This window comes from Gadus morhua, chromosome 1, assembly GCF_902167405.1.
Source record: "Gadus morhua chromosome 1, gadMor3.0, whole genome shotgun sequence".
NCBI classification, from domain to species: domain Eukaryota; kingdom Metazoa; phylum Chordata; class Actinopteri; order Gadiformes; family Gadidae; genus Gadus; species Gadus morhua.
Window position 1 is genome coordinate 17,542,659 of NC_044048.1, and position 20,867 is coordinate 17,563,525.

A 20,867-nucleotide genomic window follows, 5' to 3' on the forward strand; every position below is an offset into this window, starting at 1 on the left:
CAACAGGAGAAAAAAACAAGGATAACTTGTGCATTTTTCTGTGGAAATAGAGAAACCTATTTTCGCCTTGAATGGATGTTTTGTTTTGGTCCAGACTTTCAGACCCTCGCTCCCTCTGTGTCCTTGTGTAAGTGCTGACTCACTCCCACCCCTAATCTTCCATTATTCTCCCTCTTCCCTTTTACCTCTTACTCCTCTCTCTCTCTCTCTCTCTCTCTCTCTCTCTCTCTCTCTCTCTCTCTCTCTCTCTCTCTCTCTCTCTCTCTCTCTCTCTCTCTCTCTCTCTCTCTCCCCTCTCTCTCTCTCTCTCTCTCTCTCCCTAGCTGTCTCTCAGCTCGCTCAGCCCAGTGGCCCGTAGTCCATTTTAATTGTCAGAGATAGGGATATCAAACCAGTGACAGCCTCTGTCAGAGGATAATTGTAACCGCAGCTTCCATTTCAAACTCCATTACATTTCAAAGCAACGTTTGCCAATGACTTGGCCAGAGGGAGTTTGCTAAAGGCCTCTCACACAGTGGAAGAGGAAGAGAGAAAGAGAGAGGGAGAGAGAGAGAGAGAGAGAGAGAGAGAGAGAGAGAGAGAGAGAGAGAGAGAGAGAGAGAGAGAGAGAGAGAGAGAGAGAGAGAGAGAGAGAGAATGACAGAGGCAGAGAGGGATAGTCAGAGAGAGAGAGAGCACAGCAACCTGATAGAACAGGAGGAGAGAGAGAGGCAGTGAGAGAGAGAGTGACGGAGAGAGGGAGAGAGAGAGAAATAGAGAGAGAGAGGGAGAGAGAGAGAGAGAGAGAGAGAGAGAGAGAGAGAGAGAGAGAGAGAGAGAGAGAGAGAGAGAGAGAGAGAGTGAGAGAGAGAGAGAGAGAGAGAGAGAGAGAGAGAGAGAGGGAGGGAGAGTAAGAGATAGCAGACTGATGAAACAAGAGAGCTGAAACCAGTTTTTGGTGTGTTTCCAAGAGGACAGACTATCAATCTCCAGCCGATCTCTTTTTGTAGAGAGAGATTGAGAGATGGAGAGAGATAGAGAGATGAGGAATCACAACGTGTCACACAGCGCCTGGGTAATTTCATTAAGCTGCACTCTTATGGGGTTTAATGTGGGCCCTTTTGTACGGGCGTCCTGCGCCGCGCCTGACAGGATTAGGTCCCCTTAATGACTCTTTAATTTGGAAACTAATTCAAGTCTGTAATTGGCTTTCCATTGAAACCACTGGAGCTCTGCATTCTAGAACTCTCTTTTTATGATTATTGTTCAGCAGAATGTCATGCATGCAGGGACCCGCTGCTGGTGCTTTCAGGAGGGCATGCATGTGTGTGTGTGTGTGTGTGTGTGTGTGTGTGTGTGTGTGTGTGTGTGTGTGTGTGTGTGTGTGTGTGTGTGTGTGTGAGTGTGTGTGTGTGTGTGTGTGTGTGTGTGTGTGTGTGTGTGTGTGTGTGTGTGTGTGTGTGTGTGTGTGTGTGTGTGTGTGTGTGTGTGCACTGTGTGCAGGTGTCTATCTGTGTCTGTGTGTGTCCCTGTGTGTGTGTGGGCATTTGGTGCAGGGGAATTAGTGTACCATGTTTAAGAAAGAAAAGAAAGAAAGAACTAACAAAAGAAAGTAAGCTGGAAGGAAAGTCAATGAGCATCTGGACACCGTTCAGGATGATCCATGGTAAAATAAGCCATGGTTCATCAGCCTCTAACACACACACACACACACACACACACACACACACACACACACACACACACACACACACACACACACACACACACACACACACACAGACACACACACACACACACACACACACACACACACAAACACACAAAAATACACACAAACCCAAACAAGCCCTTTTCCTCTCTTCCACTGTGAGGTGAGTCGTAAGATGAGCCGGTGGGGCCACAGCTTGGTACATTTAACCCTCAGTCTGTGCGGTCCCCAGCACAGTCCAGTGCTCTCTGTGCTTTATAGCTGGTAGTATAGCGGCACTAAATGACCAACCGACTTAGAGGATGCAGCCAATGTCGATCTGGGAATAAATGAACGCTCCGAATTGCAGTTTTATTTTTTAATCCGTACCCTTTAACAGCAGATGGCTCTTTTTTCATTCAGTTACATCGGCTAATTGTTTGTCATCTGTACGCTAAAGTGCCACTGCTGAACCCCAAAACTACTGCATGTGTACGCTAAACGATGCACTTCCATATTAGTCATTGGCTGGCGTACTCCTCCACTTTAACCTTTTCTTCCTTTTTAACTGATTATTAGCCAATCAATCAAGCATCTGTCCTACTTGCTCAAACACATCTGCCAGGGCCCACTCCTCCATTCCGCTATTAATCATATCTTCCTCCTCCTCCAGATGTCAATAGTCCGACCTCATCCATTGCTTTTAGCCTTCTGGTCACTTCCCGGTGCAATGGAGGTGGTCGCCCCCCGGACATTGGTCCATCGAGCCGCCTGTCCCACACTGCCACTCCTGCCGGGATCAATCCGGCCAATCGCAGCTCAAGCGGCAGCCGATTGTCCCGCCAAAACTATTAAGGTCTTCCTCCAGGCTCCCTTGTACAACCCAGAGTGAAAACGGAGGCTATAGCGGTCAGTGGTACCTGGCTTCGAGCCCTCGTCCACCGAGCCGTTGTAGACCTGGTTCCTGAACTCGGGCCGGTTGTCGTTCATGTCGATGACGTAGATGTACAGGTCAATCGGGTTCTCCACCTGGTTGCCGTTCATGTCCACCGCATGCGCTCTTAGCTGGAAGACAGGAGGTTAAGAGGTCAGAGGACTAGGGAGACAAGAGAGTGATGCAGAGTGAAGAGTGACATGCAGCTGATCTACGCCAGGTTGGGTGCGGTGGTAACACAAGAACCCTACTTGCACACATCTGTCTTTCTAATTTCATACTTACTAAGTTAGTATTGCATCACTGCCATGACATGTGGGTAATGAAAACGGTCTGTTTAGTGTTGGGGGGGATTTTCTTTTTAATTTGATTAAATCGATACACTGTACATAAAAAAAAAAGCATTTGTAGAGAGAAAAAAGGTTGAACAAATTATAACAGAGGGAAGATAAAACCATTGTGAATTGTCGAGTAAACACTGAGAGGGAGTTTATTGCATACATTTTAGAGAGAAAATATCAACAGCGACTGATTCTGTCTTATTTGGGAATTGATTGCCAGATCAAACAAAAGTGCTGCCGCAGGGTTTTGTTTGAGTTCGGCATCAATAAACATCTCGTGCCCTTCCCCTCTCAATCTACCGTTCCATCTGTTTTCAAGTATTTATTGAAATACGCAAGGGGGGACAAAGTACTCCAAAAAAGTTTAAACGAAAAATGGGAACGCAGTTTTAATTCATCCACAAAGAACTGATTCATTGAAGGAGAGGTCTCACCGGAGCAAAGCAGACCTATTTACCCATGGCGACTAGCAGGCGTTTGATTTCATTTTACTTTCTTGCTTTAAATTCAGCAAGACTAAATTAAACAATGAATGAAGGAATTGGCAGCTAGGCTACCCCTGAACCCTTTCTGCCAACATACACCTATGTAGTTCAATCAAAATAATCAAAACATCAAATTTCACAAGGTAATAAATCTCCCTGAAAATAAAGCGTGCCTGTTTCATAATCCCAGTCCTGGATCCAAGGTCCCAGTCCACTGTCTGACTTGAATCAAAGCCTGGAAATCTCTTGACCTCCTTGCTCAGACGCCCGGCACAGTGAGTCCCTCAGAAATGCTGCTTTCTTGCCAACAGATCAAGGAGAACCCCAGCTAGTACGCCGCGTACAATTTGGACCCAGAACTAGAAATGCAATCAATCCAGGCTGCCAAAGAAATCCAGTGTGCTTTCCCCTCTTGATCTTACGTGAGGAAACTAAAGCGAAAACAGAAGGTATAGCTAGATGACATCTCTAGGTTCGATTTCAACAGCCTTTTGCCAATGTGCAGAGTAAGGGTCAGACCGAACAGATCAAACAGGGCCCCCCTGTTTTTACCAAGGACCACTCTGTGCTCACGTTAGCGTTTCTTAACTCAACTTGAGGTCTTCGCATCTCCTGTGCTTGACTAATTCAATACTAGGCCTTCAGAGCGCGAGCCATGGAAATGTTTAGCGGGACGTTATATTGCATCAGGAGAAAGAACCCATTGGAATCCAAACAGGACACGCATGCTGCAGTTAAAGCACAGGGTCCAAGTCAGCCCCTGTGATGGGAGCGATCTCTATCTTGGACCCCATCTATACAGTGACAAACATGCCACTTTGAAGCCCATCTGTTTCCCGGACTATTTGTCAATGAAAACACAGGGGGAGCCGGGAAAGGAGGAATCATTTAGCAAAGCACTAGAGAGGAATTCTATTTTCCGAGAGATAAACCCATGAAGGGTAGAAAATATGCATTTGACACGGCCAGACTTTCCATGGTTTCCACTGTGGGAGACAGGACCGTCTCTTTCTCTAGGTCTGAGTGGCTGACGACTGGGTACTGCATGGCCATTTAGATGGCACATAACTGGAATAGGCACCTGCCATCCAGCTAGCCAGCCGGCCATCCAGGCTGTCTTACTTTTAGTTTTTTTTCCGCCAGAACATGGAACAAGGAGCCTTTTCCCATCTGCCTCTGCTGCACCCAGCAAGAAGGGCTCCTCTCCAATCTGTCCGCCCGTCCGCCCCTCCACTTCCCGCTCCTCTCTGCACCTCCAGCCCTATTGCATCTCCGGGTCTCTCTGGGGTTAATTGGACTTCACTATTTTTTTATCCTCTGCATTTTCTGATCTTCTCCTGCACCCAATATGTGTGTCAGAAAATGGAACCAGACTTGGGACTTCGGGAGCCCGAGTGTCCTTATCTCCAGCTCCTTAACACCCCAACCCCAACCTTCACCCACTTCCCATCCCCCTGCCCTCCCCCCACCACCTACCCCTCCCCCTCTAACTCCACCGCCGGCTAATTCAATAACAGCAGGAGGAGCCCGAGAGATTTACTCGGCGTGTTTAAAGAAAGCGAAATGTAATTTTGCGTCCCGCGTGAAAGTTTGTTATCTTGAAAGGCAGGCGGAGGAACCCAGATAGAGACGGGGGTCCCGGTGGACCGCGGCGGCCCCTCGGTGCTGGAGATAACAGTGGGGACCCGGAGCACTTAAAACGGCACGGTTCCTAGAAGAAGAACACACCTGGTCATGTGACTCTGTCTTGATCTCATGGCGTTTGTTCCGTTTTGAAATAGGAAGCGTGAGCTGAGCTTCATTCGATCAGATCGAGGAGGACGCCGTAACTATGGCAGAGTCACGTCCAAACTCACACAGGCCGCGGAGCACGTAGAACTTCTTCTGTCAGGATCAGAATTGGTTTCTACTACATCTTGGGAGTGTAATTCCTTATTTCTGAATTTTATAATTGTATTTTAGGAGTTTGATTAAATTATAAACTAATCTGTCTGTGTTTGTTCTGTGAAGCATTTTGAATTGCATTTGCCTGTCTGAAAGACGCTCTGTAAATAAAGTTTGATTTGATTCGATTTTACTTGAGTTCCGTCATAACCGTCCCAGATAGGATCCTTGTCATTCCGTAGGTTTCCTGTAGATGAATCAGCTACTCTCATTGTAACGGCAGAGACTTTTGATCCCTGTAATGTCCAGTCTGTATGTCCCGGCAGTGGTTTAAAGACCCTCCTTGGTCCTGCACAGCGTCCCTCTGATCTCCCTTGCGTCCCTTATGAACAGAGAGCCTTCCCCTGACAGCCTGCACAGGCTCTAACTTATGAAGCCCTCAGCAAGCCGCTGCCTTTCTTAACAAATCACTTCATCGATTTGTGCTTTCTCCTGGGAATAAATGTGTTCTCCTCCTCCTAATAGGCCTTGCCTGCCACAGCCATGGGACTGTAACTTTGGAACTTTGGTTGTAACTTTGACTGTAACTTTCACTTGAGTTCACAAAGACAGGAAACTTTAACATGCCCATATACATATACATACACAGTTAGAATTTTGATGTCCTTTGAAAGCACATTACAATGCAAAAGAATCGAATCAGAGACACAAGCACGTTAGTTCTTCTACTGCTCTGTAACAGCGCTACAAGCTGATGTTTGTGTTTGAGTTTATTTGTGCTGGGTTTTAAGGTTAAACAGATGATGGGGTGGATAGAGTTGCAGAAAGAGCTGGGCAGAGGAAGAGAGAGAGAGAGAGAGAGAGAGAGAGAGAGAGAGAGAGAGAGAGAGAGAGAGAGAGAGAGAGAGAGAGAGAGAGAGAGAGAGAGAGAGAGAGAGAGAGAGAGAGAGACATTGACAGAGATAGGCAGAGACAGACACAGAGAGAGGGAGACAGGGGCAGGGACAGAAACAGGGAGAGGGACTGAAAGAGAAGCTGAGAGAGAGAGAGAGAGAGAGAGAGAGAGAGAGAGAGAGAGAGAGAGAGAGAGAGAGAGAGAGAGAGAGAGAGAGAGAGAGAGAGAGAGAGAGAGAGAGAGAGAGAGAGAGAGAGAAAGAGAGAAAGAGAGACAGATAGAGAAAGGGAGAGAAAGAGAGAGAGATAGAGAGAGAGCGAGGGAGAGGGACTGAAACAGAAGCTGAGAGAGAGAGAGAGAGAGAGAGAGAGAGAGAGAGAGAGAGAGAGAGAGAGAGAGAGAGAGAGAGAGAGAGAGAGAGAGAGAGGGAGTGAAAGAGAGACAGATAGAGAGAGGGAGAGAAAGAAGAGAGAGAGAGAGAGAGAGAGAGAGAGAGAGAGAGAGAGAGAGAGAGAGAGAGAGAGAGAGAGAGAGAGAGAGAGAGAGAGAGAGAGTGAGAGAGAGAGAGAGAGAGAGAGAGAGAGTGAGAGACAGAGAGAGAGAGAGACAGGGTCTGATACGGAGGCTGAGACATAAAGGGAGCCTGAGCCAGATGCATACACTCACGTGGTAGGAGGAGCGCATCTCGCGGTCCAGGGGCTTGGTGACGTACATCTTGCCCGCCACGGGGTCGATGTTGAACACCTCGTTGGGGGGCTGGTCGGCCCCCATCCCGGTAATGCTGTACCGGATTGAGATGTCCCTGTCCTGGTCCGAGCGGATCTGCACACACACACACACAGCACAACAAAGCAGCTCGTCAGTATTCACAACACTTATTACTTTTCAGTCAAAAAGCAGACGCTTTTATCTGAAAAGGTTGGGCATCATGCTCAGACATTGAACAAAGCAACTTTTTAGGAGGAGTCAGACAAGTTGTAAAATTAAATAAATTACTTTGCAGTCAGAAGTGTCCTAAAAATAAGTTATTCTTCCTCAGTTGTCAATTGAATAGGTAATGCTAACATGTACTAGGTCACATGATGGTCAATGCCAACCTGCTCATGTAATAGGCAGACTGGTGTGGATTTCCCATTTCTTAATTCAAAAGTCCTTATTTGTCCATGGTAGACAAAAGCATCCAAAATACTTGCGTTTGAATGCAAATGCTGTTGTGACATTTCATTTCCTATTTTGAAGTGTATAAGAATGAGATATTTAATATTCCAAGACCCTTCAAATTTGTATTTGTAACTTAATGTCAAACCTGCAATCAATTTCTGCAGTGTATACCAGTCACTGAACATTTTGAAAAAATATGCATGGGCACACACACACACACAAACACACACACACACACACACACACACACACACACACACATGCACACAAAATAACGAGCAAACAAAATATCACAGATTGGAATTCTGGGCTACGACACGTTCAAGGATTTCATTAGTGCTGAGGAGAAATGCTGTGTGCTAGAAAAGAGATGAATTCAATTATTTTTAAGGAGAAAATAAAGGAAATCAACCGACATTTCCTGCCATGCTGACTTTCAGACATGGTTTCATAAAGACTTGCTGGAGAGGTGCTACGCAGATATGTAAGTGCATAGAGACGACAATGAAAAAAAGGAACATGAAAAAGCATGTTTTTTTAATTATGCTGCAATTAGAGAACTGACAACATGAACATACAAGTAAACAACGACAGAAATAACACAGACAAGTCGGCGAACATAATGGTCTCTCTCGCTCATTCTTTCAGACACACACGCAGACATGCATGAAAGCACTCGCAAAAACAATCCCCAACAAACGAATACACTTACCAATCCATGCACACAAATCAAACACACAATAACACACATTGAAGCACGCACCCGCACACACGAGCAATGATCCTTATTTAATTATGATGCCAAACGGACACAAGGGTGTACTTGTTTTCACTTCAGAAATCGCAATTAAAGTTTCCCCTGCAGAAGTTTCCTCCGGCAGATAGAAAGCCACTAGATGCATAAAGTATACCTCCAGGCCTCGAATGAGGACATTAAGTACATATGTTTGTGAGTGTCAAATGTCCTCTTCATGCTCATTATCGAGATGTACCACTACGGGAAACACTACCCTCATAATCTTTGAAAACGTGCGTGAAATGTGTGAAAAGCTTGATTCTGCAGAACAGTAGAACAAGTTCATCCGCAAGGCAGGAGCAATCAATTTCCATCATCTCCCCTTTATAGTTTGTGGGGCTTCACTACAAAGGTTCTTTAGGGACAAGCAGTGATAAGAGCAAAAAGGGCAAGCTGACCCCTGCCTTCTGGGGTAAGATCAGGATCTGCGTGAGGCGAGGAGACTCCCAGACAGTTATGTTTATAAAGTAGTGCAGTAGTTAGAAAAAAAACACCAAGTCAACAGTCTCCAAATGCAACGGAGTACGTATATTGTAATTTTCCATTACGACCTCAGGGCCGGTAATGTGGGGCGCAGTGCTTGGCAATTAGGATTGATCAATTTAGGGCTCAAACAGGGTGTAAGCACCCCGTCTAACCCCCACCCACCAAAGCCTCCTAACTCCATCCATTAGCTGTAGGACAACCTGGGAACATGACTCAACTCTCTACTAAGCCCCACTAATGCACATGGAGTGGGGCTGACACACACTGCTGCAGTAGCTCTCACTTACACACACAAACATACACCCACGCACACACACACACACGCACAGTATCTGCACACACGCACACCCGCCCGCGCACACACGCACCCACACACACGTGAAGACAGACAGACACTGACAAACAGAGACGCACATAAACACACAAAAAGTCAGCCATGGAGGGACACACACATATGCACGTAAAGAGGCAGACAGAGACACACATACGCAAGTAAAAAGGCAGACAGATACACACACACGCACACACATACGTTCACACACTGAAAAAGACGCCCAACTTTTTCCCCGCGCAATCAGCGCCTATTCCAGGAGAGAGCCATGAGTGGACATAAAGAGTAAGACTCTGTCCAAAGTCGTCTCCATCTCCCACCACTCAGGGAACCAATTTAGCAGCGCTCCTGACACGCCGGGGATCTTGGGCCCGCCGAGAAAATAGCTGGAGCAACTAACAAGGACAAGGGAAAAGGGGACGTAGAAAGTATTCGACAGCTGTCATCTCAGCTGCTCCTTGGCGGCGAAATAACAACCCGTTGTCGTCGCCATCACTGCCATCACCGTCCTCCTCCTCCTCCTCCTCCTCCTCCTCCTCCTCATCATCATGGTCGTCGTTGTGGCGATCGTCGACGTCTCCTTCGTCTCCTTCGTCCTCGCCACCCCCGTCATGATCACCGCCACCACCGGTCGTCCGCTGTCGCACCATCATCATCTCCCTCATAATCTCCCTCTCTGTCTACGGGGGCCACTCTCTTTTTCAATGGTGTTTTTATATATTTATCTGACTTTCACAAGCCGACAGGAAGAAGAGGAAGAGGAAGAGTATCCTGGAGCAAATGAAGACAAGGCCCGGGATCTATCGGGCTTGGGGAAGTGAGACGCACACACCACGCTCAGATTTAGACACCTTCCCTGTAGCGATTGCTGGAGAAGCTGTCACAACATGCTCCCGCTAATGCTATTTGTGTGTGCGCGTGTATGTTTGCATGTGTTTTCTTAAGGGAATAGTGGGAAACCCCCCCATCCACCCCCCATCGCCTCATATCGTGCTGAATTAATGCTGACAGCTACGGTAATTAACGGGTGGCGGGCGTCTACCGCTATAAACTTCAGAGCCACCACCCATTAAATGGCAACTCGCTAACAAATACGCTGGCAGCAGCAGAGTTTGAACTCTCTCCGTGCTACCATTAGCGCCCGGCGCGCGCGGATAGCAAATGGGACTCTGCAGCACAATGACTCCATTTAGTATTAAAACACACCCGAAAATGATTAAATCTCCCCTGACAAAATGTTTCTCCCACACACTTATCCCCTCTTCGCTTCCGTTTCTCTCTATCCCCAACACTCACACCACTCACTCTCTCTCTCTATTTCGCTCCTCTTTCTACCCCTTTGCTCATCTCCCTGCTAACTGCAATTCCCTCTCCTCCTCTAACCCTCTCTATAATCTCCTCTCTCTCCACCACTACACTCCTCCCCACCAATTTCTTCTGTATTTTTCCCGTTTGATCCGTCCTCTCTCTTTCTCTTCCTCTCCCACTCCGTCTCTCTTTGCTTATGTTTCCGTGGGGACAGAAGCCATGCATGAAGAATGAAATTACTTGAATCTTCTGGCCTCGACGCCGGCCTATAAATCCTCGACAGTCAGGAAGTGATAGCCCTGCGCCATTCCAATTGGGAATTGCTCCCCCAACCACCCACCGCACAACCCAAACCCCACAACTCCTCCTGACTTGGGGGGATGGTGCGAGGGGCGGGTGTGTGGGTGGATGCCTGCCGGGGGTGGAGGGCTTTTTATGCTACATATTTCAGAGAGAGGGAGAGTTTCAGAGAGATTCATCCAATTAAGTCTAAGGCCCACAATGTCCACAATAAACAACATTCAAGTTAACTTGCTCTCTATATCTATATGTGTATGTGTGTGTGTGTGTGTGTGTGTGTGTGTGTGTGTGTGTGTGTGTGTGTGTGTGTGTGTGTGTGTGTGTGTGTGTGTGTGTGTGTGTTCCCTTAACCCTGCATGAACAGTGATTTATTGATGCTTTAAATCACTAAGCAGCTGATCATGTTGAGCTGCTTTCCAAAACGTTTAAACAAGGTTTCCCGCCCACACCCTATGTCGCATTTTGGACTATTCAATATTCATAAAGAGTGATGTGCTGACAAACTGCAGTTGTCACGACATGCCCTAATGATTAATAATGCATGTAATAAATCACACCCTCACACACACAAACACACAAACAAGACACACACAAACTAGACACACACCATTTTTATCCATTGCAAAATTCAAATAAAGAAAACTGTCATTGCATTTTAATCAGTCTCCTTCCTTTGTCACAGAGTACTGTGACAGGCAGAATATCATTTAAATGGCGTTTCCTTTTGTTTTGCTGTTCGTCAGATAGAGAGGGAGAGAGAGAGAGAGAGAGAGAGAGGGAGTGAAAGAGAGACAGATAGAGAGAGGGAGAGAAAGAAAGAGAGAGAGAGAGAGAGAGAGAGAGAGAGAGAGAGAGAGAGAGAGAGAGAGAGAGAGAGAGAGAGAGAGAGAAAGAGAGAGAGAGGCTGGTTAATCTAATGAAAACGACAGTATTGTGAGCAACACAGGGAGCGTGTGATAATTGTGTAAAGCACAACAGACGTTAATAAACAGAACACTCTCTCCCACTCCTTCTCTTGCTCGCAATCTTGCTCTCTCCCACGTTTGCGGTCACCAAACTATACACACACACCTACACACACAGGCAAGCAGGCAGGGAGGCAAGCAGGCTGGCTGGCATGCACTCACGCACTCACGCACTCACGCGCACACACACACACACACACACACACACACACACACACACACACACACACACACACACACACACACATACACATACACACACACACACACACACACACACACACACACACACACACACACACACACACACACACAGGCAGGCACAACCCCACACACACACATTTACGCAAACATAAACACAGACACACAAGACACACACACAAGCATACACACGCAAAGGCACACCAACAAATTCAAATCTGTCTTTTTGATATTAAATAATGAAATAAAGTCTTTCAAAAGCCATTTAATACTTACTACCTCTTTCTCTATAATCTTTTCTATATTTTTCCGTCTGGTATTCTCTCCCTAAGATTGTCTCTCTGATCTGATGTTGTGTGAGTGAAGGGAGAGGTAAGATGAGAACAGCTCTGATACAAAGAAGATAAATTGGTTGAGAGGGAAAGACAAAGGCAAGGCAACCAGAGAGTGAGAGCGAGATAAAGAGAGAGAGAGAGAGAGAGAGAGAGAGAGAGAGAGAGAGAGAGAGAGAGAGAGAGAGAGAGAGAGAGAGAGAGAGACTGTATCACCCTGCATCAGAAACCAGACACTGGCTAAATGACCTATTTGTCGACGGATCAAAGCAATTCCCTTCATTACTGACAACTCGTCTGGGTCTTAAGGAGATCTTATCAGTGAGCTTAGCTCCCCGTCTGTCTGGCAAAACGGAATCAAATGAGAAATTATCGCGATGCCACGGGCTCCTCTGGGAGAGAAACATGGCAGGGCAGAAGAGAGAGGGGGGGGGGGTAGCTGGATGAATCTCTCCTCCATCCCCCACCCCCCCCCCCCTCTACCTCCTACCCTCCACCAACACCACTCCCCTCTTCAAATCAAACACCATCGCCGGTGGACTAGGATACAGACCCATTTAAATACCGCATGGTGCTAGTGTTCATATCAGGGCTAAACAGATAGTTGAATCACACACACATGGGCAGAAACACACACACACATACACATCCATTCATGCACGCACGCACACATGCACGCACACACACACGCACACACAAATTCTGGTTGCAAGCGTTCATAGCTGACACAAAGCTCTGGGGTTGGGCTGTGATAGGTCCATCACGTAACCTTGGAAAGTCACACCACTATAGATATCCTTTGAAGGCTTCCTCACTGGTAGCCTAAGGTAGCTCCACATGGGTTATTCCACAGCGAGAATTGACTGGCCCTGGTATGTTCGTATTTGAAGTTCGAACCCGGGCGAATCTTCAGTACTCCTCTGCTTTGTGTGAGATTGCGTGGGTTGAAAAAAATAATATAAAAAAAAGCAGTAACAACGGCATCATCTACCGCCGTATATAACATACAACATAGCGCTGCTGCTTTGACGTTAAGAGTCCTCCGCTCAGCCCACACAGTGGGTGAACGCGGGTGGACTATGAGAGCGGACCCAACGCACACTCAAAGGACTCATCAAGACGACCCCATGGGTCTTCTGTAAGGATCCCTCGGACACGTTACACACTTAATAACACACACCTACAACATATCAGATCCGGAAAATAGCTTTAGGGCGCTGGGACTCAAGCGGCCAAAGGCCAATTTGAAACAGACTCTGCTCAATAAATCTCACCCTAACCCTTGCCAAAATGGCTCCCATTGTACTGTCAAGTATATCTCCCACTGGGCCGGGCAATTTCTCTAGACTTTCTAGCTCTTTGACTCCAGGCTAAGCCTAGAGTCTGCTAAATATGCTTTGATCCTGCCCGCACGGGGTCCACTGCTGAATAAATATGCCTGGGTTTCAATCTATCCAATGAGAAGCTCCAGTCCTGGCTCATGGAACCACTCTTCACCCTTTAGCGCTGTCCGTCATCTGTTGATGCCAGGATAGGAGACTGGTCGCACGTTTATATCAACATCATTATGGGTGCATTTCCTTTATTATTGCAACCCGTTTCACTCCAAGCAATCCCTACAAGTACGGAAGGTTCCTTCTCAAGGTTTCCTCCGTGGTAATAAAGAGTTTTTCCTTGCTCTTTGGGGGCTAGGGTTAGAGGGGTGTCATAAGAAATGGTCTGTGGAGCTCTTTCAGACCGTAACTGTGATTAAGAGCTACACAAATACAATTGACTTGACTAGGCCATAATGGAGAATATTCAAAGAACAAATGGAAAGAAATGGCACAAATGATCCAGAGACCGGGCAGAAATAAGGGAATTCTGCTTGCAATACCGCGCAGCCGACAACCAGACTTACAATTTCCGAAAAAAGAAGAAACTACTGCTGAGGGGACCGTGAAATATATAGTTTTCTTGGTGAAATCTTTTGGGGATTTGGTTATCATTAAATCGCCACTTGGACGCATTAGGAGTCATTTTGTTTGTCTGCGTCTGCTTCCTGTTGCTGACTTTCTCTGGTTTGGTTTCACGTCAGCACATGAGACGTTTGAACGATGCATATCAGATTCTGCTGGCAGTGGGCAGAGCGAGGAGGAATCCGAGCCACATTCTGTTGTTGTTCAGCACGCGGGTGTTACTCAGGCGTGGGCCCACATGATAATGTCCTTATTAAAACATGCAAATGGGAAAAGGACATTTTGCTTTTTCTTAACTCACTTTCTTTTAATTGAAAACATTCTGAATCTCCACACATTCATGGTTTGACTTCCAATAATGCAGCTGCGTTATATGGCATTTCAATAAGTAGTATTTAAGTACTTTACATCTGCAGCAGGTGATGAATAAAGCTTTTGTTTCCCAATCTTATACTCTTCTACTGAATTGTACCGTGTTAAATACTGAAGTTCACTCCCAGGCAACAATACATAATTGAGCCCCTAAAAAAAAAGACGGAAAAGAACAAGCACACAAAGAGGGAGGGAGAGAGAAAGAGAGAGAGAGAGAGAGAGAGAGAGAGAGAGAGAGAGAGAGAGAGAGAGAGAGAGAGAGAGAGAGAGAGAGAGAGAGAGAGAGAGAGAGAAAGGTACACAGAGAGCACAAGTGTGCTTTTCCATAGTTTGACTGATGGCCTGAACTGAGGGAGGAGAGGAGGTGAGAATTTTAAAGGGCCATTTTCACATTAGCAAAAGACCACGGCGTAATGGAAGTTAAGCAGGGGAGGACTTTTCCAATTACTGGCTGACTGTTAGGAGCCCCATCCTTAATAGCGCAGGCTTATGGCAAATTAAGGATGTTATTCTCCCCGAGGTAACAATGGGATATTTCGGACTGCTCCCTTGCTCCTCCGCTGTACAGAGGGAGCAATGAGCGGGAGGCAACAAAGACGGGCCACACCCTTTCACTTTATGGTTATAGGGTTAGGCTGTGAGGCCTGGGATCGCTCACTTTGCGTCTTCCCTTTCACTCTCCCCATCACAAAGTCTCTCTCTCTCTCTCTCTCTCTCTCTCTCTCTCTCTCTCTCTCTCTCTCTCTCTCTCTCTCTCCCTCTCCCTCTCCCTCTCTCTCTATATATATATATATATATATATATATATATATATATCCTCCTCTCTCTATATTTTGACTTTGCTCTCACCCTCCTCCATTAAGGGAATTGAATTAATCAGAATCTTGGGAGGGAGACGGATCCGTGAACGACTTCTCCATCGGCTCCCAGAGGCTTCAGCAAGGACAATATGGAAGGCCCCCCGCCCCTGTCACCAGGACACCCAATCTAGATAATTAGACCACGGAGAAGAAGAGAAAGTGGGGTAGAGAGACCCAAGAAAGAGTGAGAAGGAGAGAGGGAGAGAGATAAGAGATAGACAAGAGTGAGAAGGAGAGAAGGAGAGAGAGAGAGAGAGAGAGAGAGAGAGAGAGATAGGGAGAGAGAGAGAGAGAGAGAGAGAGAGAGAGAGAGAGAGAGAGAGAGAGAGAGAGAGAGAGAGAGAGAGAGAGAGAGAGAGAGAGAAATAGATAGAGAGAGAGAGAGATGAGGAAGGGGGGGCTGTGTTTCTCAGCAAATGTGCTGCTGCTGCACTTTTTCAGCCATTTACCACCCACTCAAACATGCACACACACACACAAACACACACACACACACACACACGCACACACAAACATGAGTGCCCCACCCCTTCTTCTTCTCTCTGTCCAGATCCATCAGGCAGCAGTCAGGAGGAGAAATGCAGACCAGAGGGAAAAATGAGGAGGGAAAGGAGAGGAGAAAAAAAAGAGAAGGAAATATAACTCTGGGTCTCAACTGACTGCATCAGCAAAAGAGCGTAATGGTGACCAAGGAGCTTGTGGTTGGAAACAGGAAAGGCTGCGACCAATGGGATGGTGGCCAGGGCCTGCAGTGGACTTTAATTGGACACTAACCTGGCAAGATAAATCATCACTGTAAGGCAAAGCGCTGTGAGAGGTTGTCGAGCATTCTCTCAACACCATGCATCTGGCGTCGGCCTCAACATCAACACACCACACACACAAACTCACACAGACATCAGCCTCACACTGTCTCCGTCCATCAAGTTGCCGCTCCCATTAGGCGAGCTTCAGTAGATGCAGTGTGGAGGCTACTCCATGGAGTCAACAACTTGTCATGGTGAACAACCTCTGCTCAAGGGCAAATCGGCCAGCACATCTATATGATCTAATGCCCTATCCCCTAATGAAAATGTATAATTATGTATAAATTATCCATGCAGCTATAGACAGCTCCCTCCCTCTCACCAATTGAAATTAGTCTTGTAAGTTAGCATGTGCATTGCCACTATAGGCCCCAAGCGTGAACCTGAGGGAATGCCAATCTTCTGACTTCATTATTGTGTTGATTCCTTCAGTTGACTTGCATCCTTCCAGAAATGTTTCCTTTCCGAAATAGTGTTTTGCAAATGAACTTGGCTTCTCTTGCCATAGCTGGCTCCAGCCATGACCAATCCTTCACTCTCCCGGTCACTTTCCCTTACTTTTGTTGAGCTGATTTATTTCCATTCCATTACTTTGTTTCCATTACATGCTTTATTCCTCCGTACAGAAATCATGTACTTGGGTTAACTTAATTGTCTCATTGAAGATGCTCGGTCAATGTGCCCAGTGTATCCCTTTATTCAAATAATAATGCTATCCAACAATAATTTTTCATTAACGACATCAGGCAGAACGGCTGCTAATTACTTTTTTGGATGCCTAAATCCACAACGCTCGGGGAGGTATCGGTGTAACACTCCAAACCCGCAACGTGACCACGCTGTTGCTCTCTAATGTGCAACCGTTGTCTTCTAAATGACATTGTTGATGCGACTGTTGCCCGGGACGACGACAGTGATAGATGATCACATCATCCCGCCAGGTCGACCTTTGTATATTTACGGCCTCAGCTCTCTCATCGCCTCTGGGTGTCTCCGCAGGTAAACAGATGCCTGAGGGCCCATCTGGTGTGTGGAGGGTGGAGGAGGAGGAGGAGGGGGAGGAAGGGAGGGGAGGAGGAGGAGGGGGAGGAAGGGAGGGGAGGAGGAGGGTGTGTGGGTGGATGGCGAGACCCACAGCGCCGGTCTGGGGTTGACCTGCTGCCCGTGGCAGAGTGGCCTTCCTGGGCCAAGTGAGTCCATGCCAGGAGGCCAGGAGAGCTACGGGGGTGGAGGGGGGGGGGGGGGGGGCTGGCCGAGGCCACTGTGTTGGAGAAGATGTTGAAATGTTAACACAAAACACGCACACACACACAATAAACACAACCTACACAACACACTCAACACCCGCACACACACACAAACCCAACAAACACGCATACACATTTTAAAAAGACATGGCATCCGAGTGTTTTTCCCAATGTTTCCAAGGATGTTCTGGCCCTCGGTAATCCGGCGAGAGATACAGCTTGGCAAAGCCCCCCTCTGCCAGAGTCCAGCTGTCTGCTTGACAAATGAACCTTGGAGGGCTGAGAAGGTGCATCGCGATGTGTCTGTGTCTTTGTGTGTCTGTGTCTGTGTGTGTGTTTTGCGTGTGTGGTCATGTGTGCAAGTGTGTTTGGCCATTCAAGCGATAATTGCCTCCATGTTTTTCACGAGCGTACACAGAGGGATAATACAGACGGATCCTGTGTGTGCTGCTTTTGTGTGTGTGTGTGTGTGTGTGTGTGTGTGTGTGTGTGTGTGTGTGTGTGTGTGTGTGTGTGTGTGTGTGTGTGTGTGAGTGTGCGTGTGTGTGTTTGCGCCGGGCAGCTGGCCCGTCTGCTTGATTGATACGGATCAGAACACAGAGCACACAATGCGTGGTGGGGTGGGAGCTGTTCTGTCCCCCTACTTTCCATTATGTTAGGTCACCGGGAAAAAAGGTTGCTGAAATCTTAGATGTGGCAGCCCTAGGTGGAGCGAGAGGCGCTGTAGGTGGTGGGGCAGGTGTTTGGAGGAGTGGAGTAGGGGCTGGAGCGGGTAGCGGCTGAGCTGTTGAGCCGTGCAACATCGCTCTGTGTTACACTGCCGCCGTGGTGGGAGCGGAGCATCATTTAGGGTTTTATGAACAATGTGGGATGATGAAGCTTTTTATAGGATCTTATGTTGAGGAGGAGATGCGCCTCTCTCCGTGAAAATAAAGCGCAAATAAAATCAGGAGGTGCCGCGTTGGGGAATATAAAGGAGGAATCCTCATGAGCGAGAGGCAATAAGAAAGCTACAAAGTTAGACGACAAGCCGTAAGCGGCAACAGGCAACTTGGTATTATTTTTATCTGGCCCTAAACGGTTTATCCGAAAATAAGTTGCCTCTACACATGTTGTGCACATTTCATTGCAAGAGTTTTGTTGTTCATACAGTCACTTAGCTCACTTGAGATTCATATCCATCCTCTCTTTCTCTTCCTCCATATTTTATCGGTTTCTGTCTATCGTTCTATCTATCTATACACCCTCCGCCTCTCTCTCCTGTATTTCAGCACACGTGCGTGTGGGTATGCATGTGTGTGTTCACATGTTCCCGCTATGTGTGTGTGTGTTTGTGGGTGTGAGAGTGTGCGTGTATGTCCGTGTGTGTATTGAGTGTGTGTGTGTTTTTGTAGTCGCATGCAGAAAGAGAGTTCACCCCATGGCAGTATCATTAAATTGACATGAAAAGATTCCGACATCGGCCTTTCATTTCAAATTACAAAGTAAAGAGCATCAGATTATTCTGGCACAGGCCTCCATTGTGATTTGTCTCACATTTTACCTCAAGGAACGAGGCAGCCGAAGAGGGTGAAATGGAAAGCTGTGAGCACATTAAATGAGATTAGAATTTTCACATCACATGCCTCTCGCATCCAAAACCCCCTCAATCCAATCCGACTCCCTCCTTTGCAATTACTTTTTTTCTTCCATTTCTGTTAATGCCGAGCCTCTGCGATGAAATATACGATTTTCTGTTGTCCGCGAGAGCCGTTTCCCCGACACAGACGCAACACATTACAAAGTAAAACTATTTCAGGTGACATGTGACAGGGAAACGCCACCACGTCTGTCTTGCAGTTCGTCTGCTGGATTTACTTTTTCATTGCTTGTAGTACTTCTTTTCCTGTCAATATGTCTGTCAGGCCTTTTGGCTGGCGAGCTGTCTGTTAACCTGTCCCCATTGTAACGGGGGGAGGACCTTCTGTCAGTGTTGTCATGCTGAATTATATAATAATTTATTTAGTCTGCATTGTCCTCTTCTCCCTTTTCCAATTCCAACGGTTCCACCAATTTCCCTGCCTATTATCTTCCCGACGTCTTCATAGGAGTATGTTCTTTTCCAAATGTCCCCCTGATGCGGAGGCTGATCCGCGGGGTCTCCTGGGCTGGCCTCCTGGGGTCCAGAAGGAGGTTGTTTGTTAAGAGGTTATTTATCTCCGTCATAAAGTCCTCTTCCTCTCCTTTAAGAGCCTCGGCGCTCAGCACTGCTGCCCTTGACCCACACGTAACCCTTGTGTCTTTTGGTAGATATGATTTACTGTTTAATTTCATATGGTCCAAACCCTGGGAGAGCCCACTTAGTGCTTCCTCTGTTACCATGTGCCTTATGTGAGTGTGTGTGTGGGTTCATGGGTGAGGCTTAGACAAATAGAGTACAACACAAGACTGAAACTCAACATCTCTGCTTGACCTTGTTAACACCAAAACGAGGGCACATTAAGAAGCGCGAGATTGTGTTTTTATTTGTCATATCTCAGAGACAATGGGAGCAGTGCAACATGACATTTTAGGCCCTCGGTTCAATGAATTCACAAGGAGGCCTGACAAAACTGAACGATGGCAATTAAATAGACACACTAATAATGTGTTTCCCTCCCCATGCCTGGAGACTGTGTAAGAATGCATTTCCTTGTGCTGATAATAGTAATTATATTGATCAGGCAAATGTCATCAGTGGAAGCTGAGATCCGGTGGCATGGGGTGGCGGTCTTTTGGACTACAGCAGAATGAATCTGGTATACTTGTGTGGAAAAAGAGAGAGATTCACCAGGGAGCAGACCACCAGTGCAGTCCCATTACTTATAACCTCGCCTCGCCGTGTCATGACCTCCTCATGTGAGGTACTAATATTTCTTCATGTGCTTGCCACGTGTATTGAATCTCTCGGGAAACGCGCCCCTTCAAACTCGTCAGATGAGGGCCCCCCGGGGCCGCTAATGGCCGTGACCGGTTAAAGGAGACAGAAGCACGAACCCCCACAGACTCCATTAGTATGTACGGCGTAACGTAATGCCCCCATGTCTCTTCCACTGCTCCTCTCGCTATTACCAGCATCGCATGTGAAACCCGTTCAGAAATAGCCCAGGAATTGGTTATTTCAAACTAAAACCTTTAATGTTCCCCTTCATAAGAGTTGAGTGACATCGGACTCCAATGTTCCGAGCAGGTATGAGCCAGGACATGAGCCACAGCCTATATATGGTCCTCAAGTTGGCAGGTAGATGGATTGTGTTGGAGCGCATATCTAGCACGTCATGATGTGTTTTTCCTTTTATAATGACAGGAGCAAAGTATAGAAGAGCAAAATAGCTCATTTGGTTCCAGTGCCAGCCAACCAGCCAAGCAGGCTGACCGAGAGCGAGAACAGAATTCTTCCTCAATATTTAAACCCCGCTAGTCCTCTCCGCTTCGTGCCCCATGCACAGGATGCAGCCATTTTACATGCAAGCTATCGGTGCCTAATGAATGTATAATGTCCTTTCAGTCAACGCTGA

At 47.0% G+C, this 20,867-nt stretch overlaps 1 protein-coding gene across 1 annotated transcript in view; it reads right to left on the bottom strand.

Moving 5' to 3' along the window:
- LOC115543285 (cadherin-4) overlaps positions 1-20,867 on the bottom strand; it is a 240,099-nt gene that overhangs the window by 34,885 nt on the left and 184,347 nt on the right. The window contains exons 6-7 of the mRNA XM_030355708.1: positions 6,875-7,030; positions 2,590-2,734 (exon numbers count right to left, since the gene is read on the bottom strand). Of these exons, the coding sequence (XP_030211568.1) occupies positions 2,590-2,734; positions 6,875-7,030 (301 nt within the window). The remainder of the gene's footprint in view (positions 1-2,589; positions 2,735-6,874; positions 7,031-20,867) is intronic.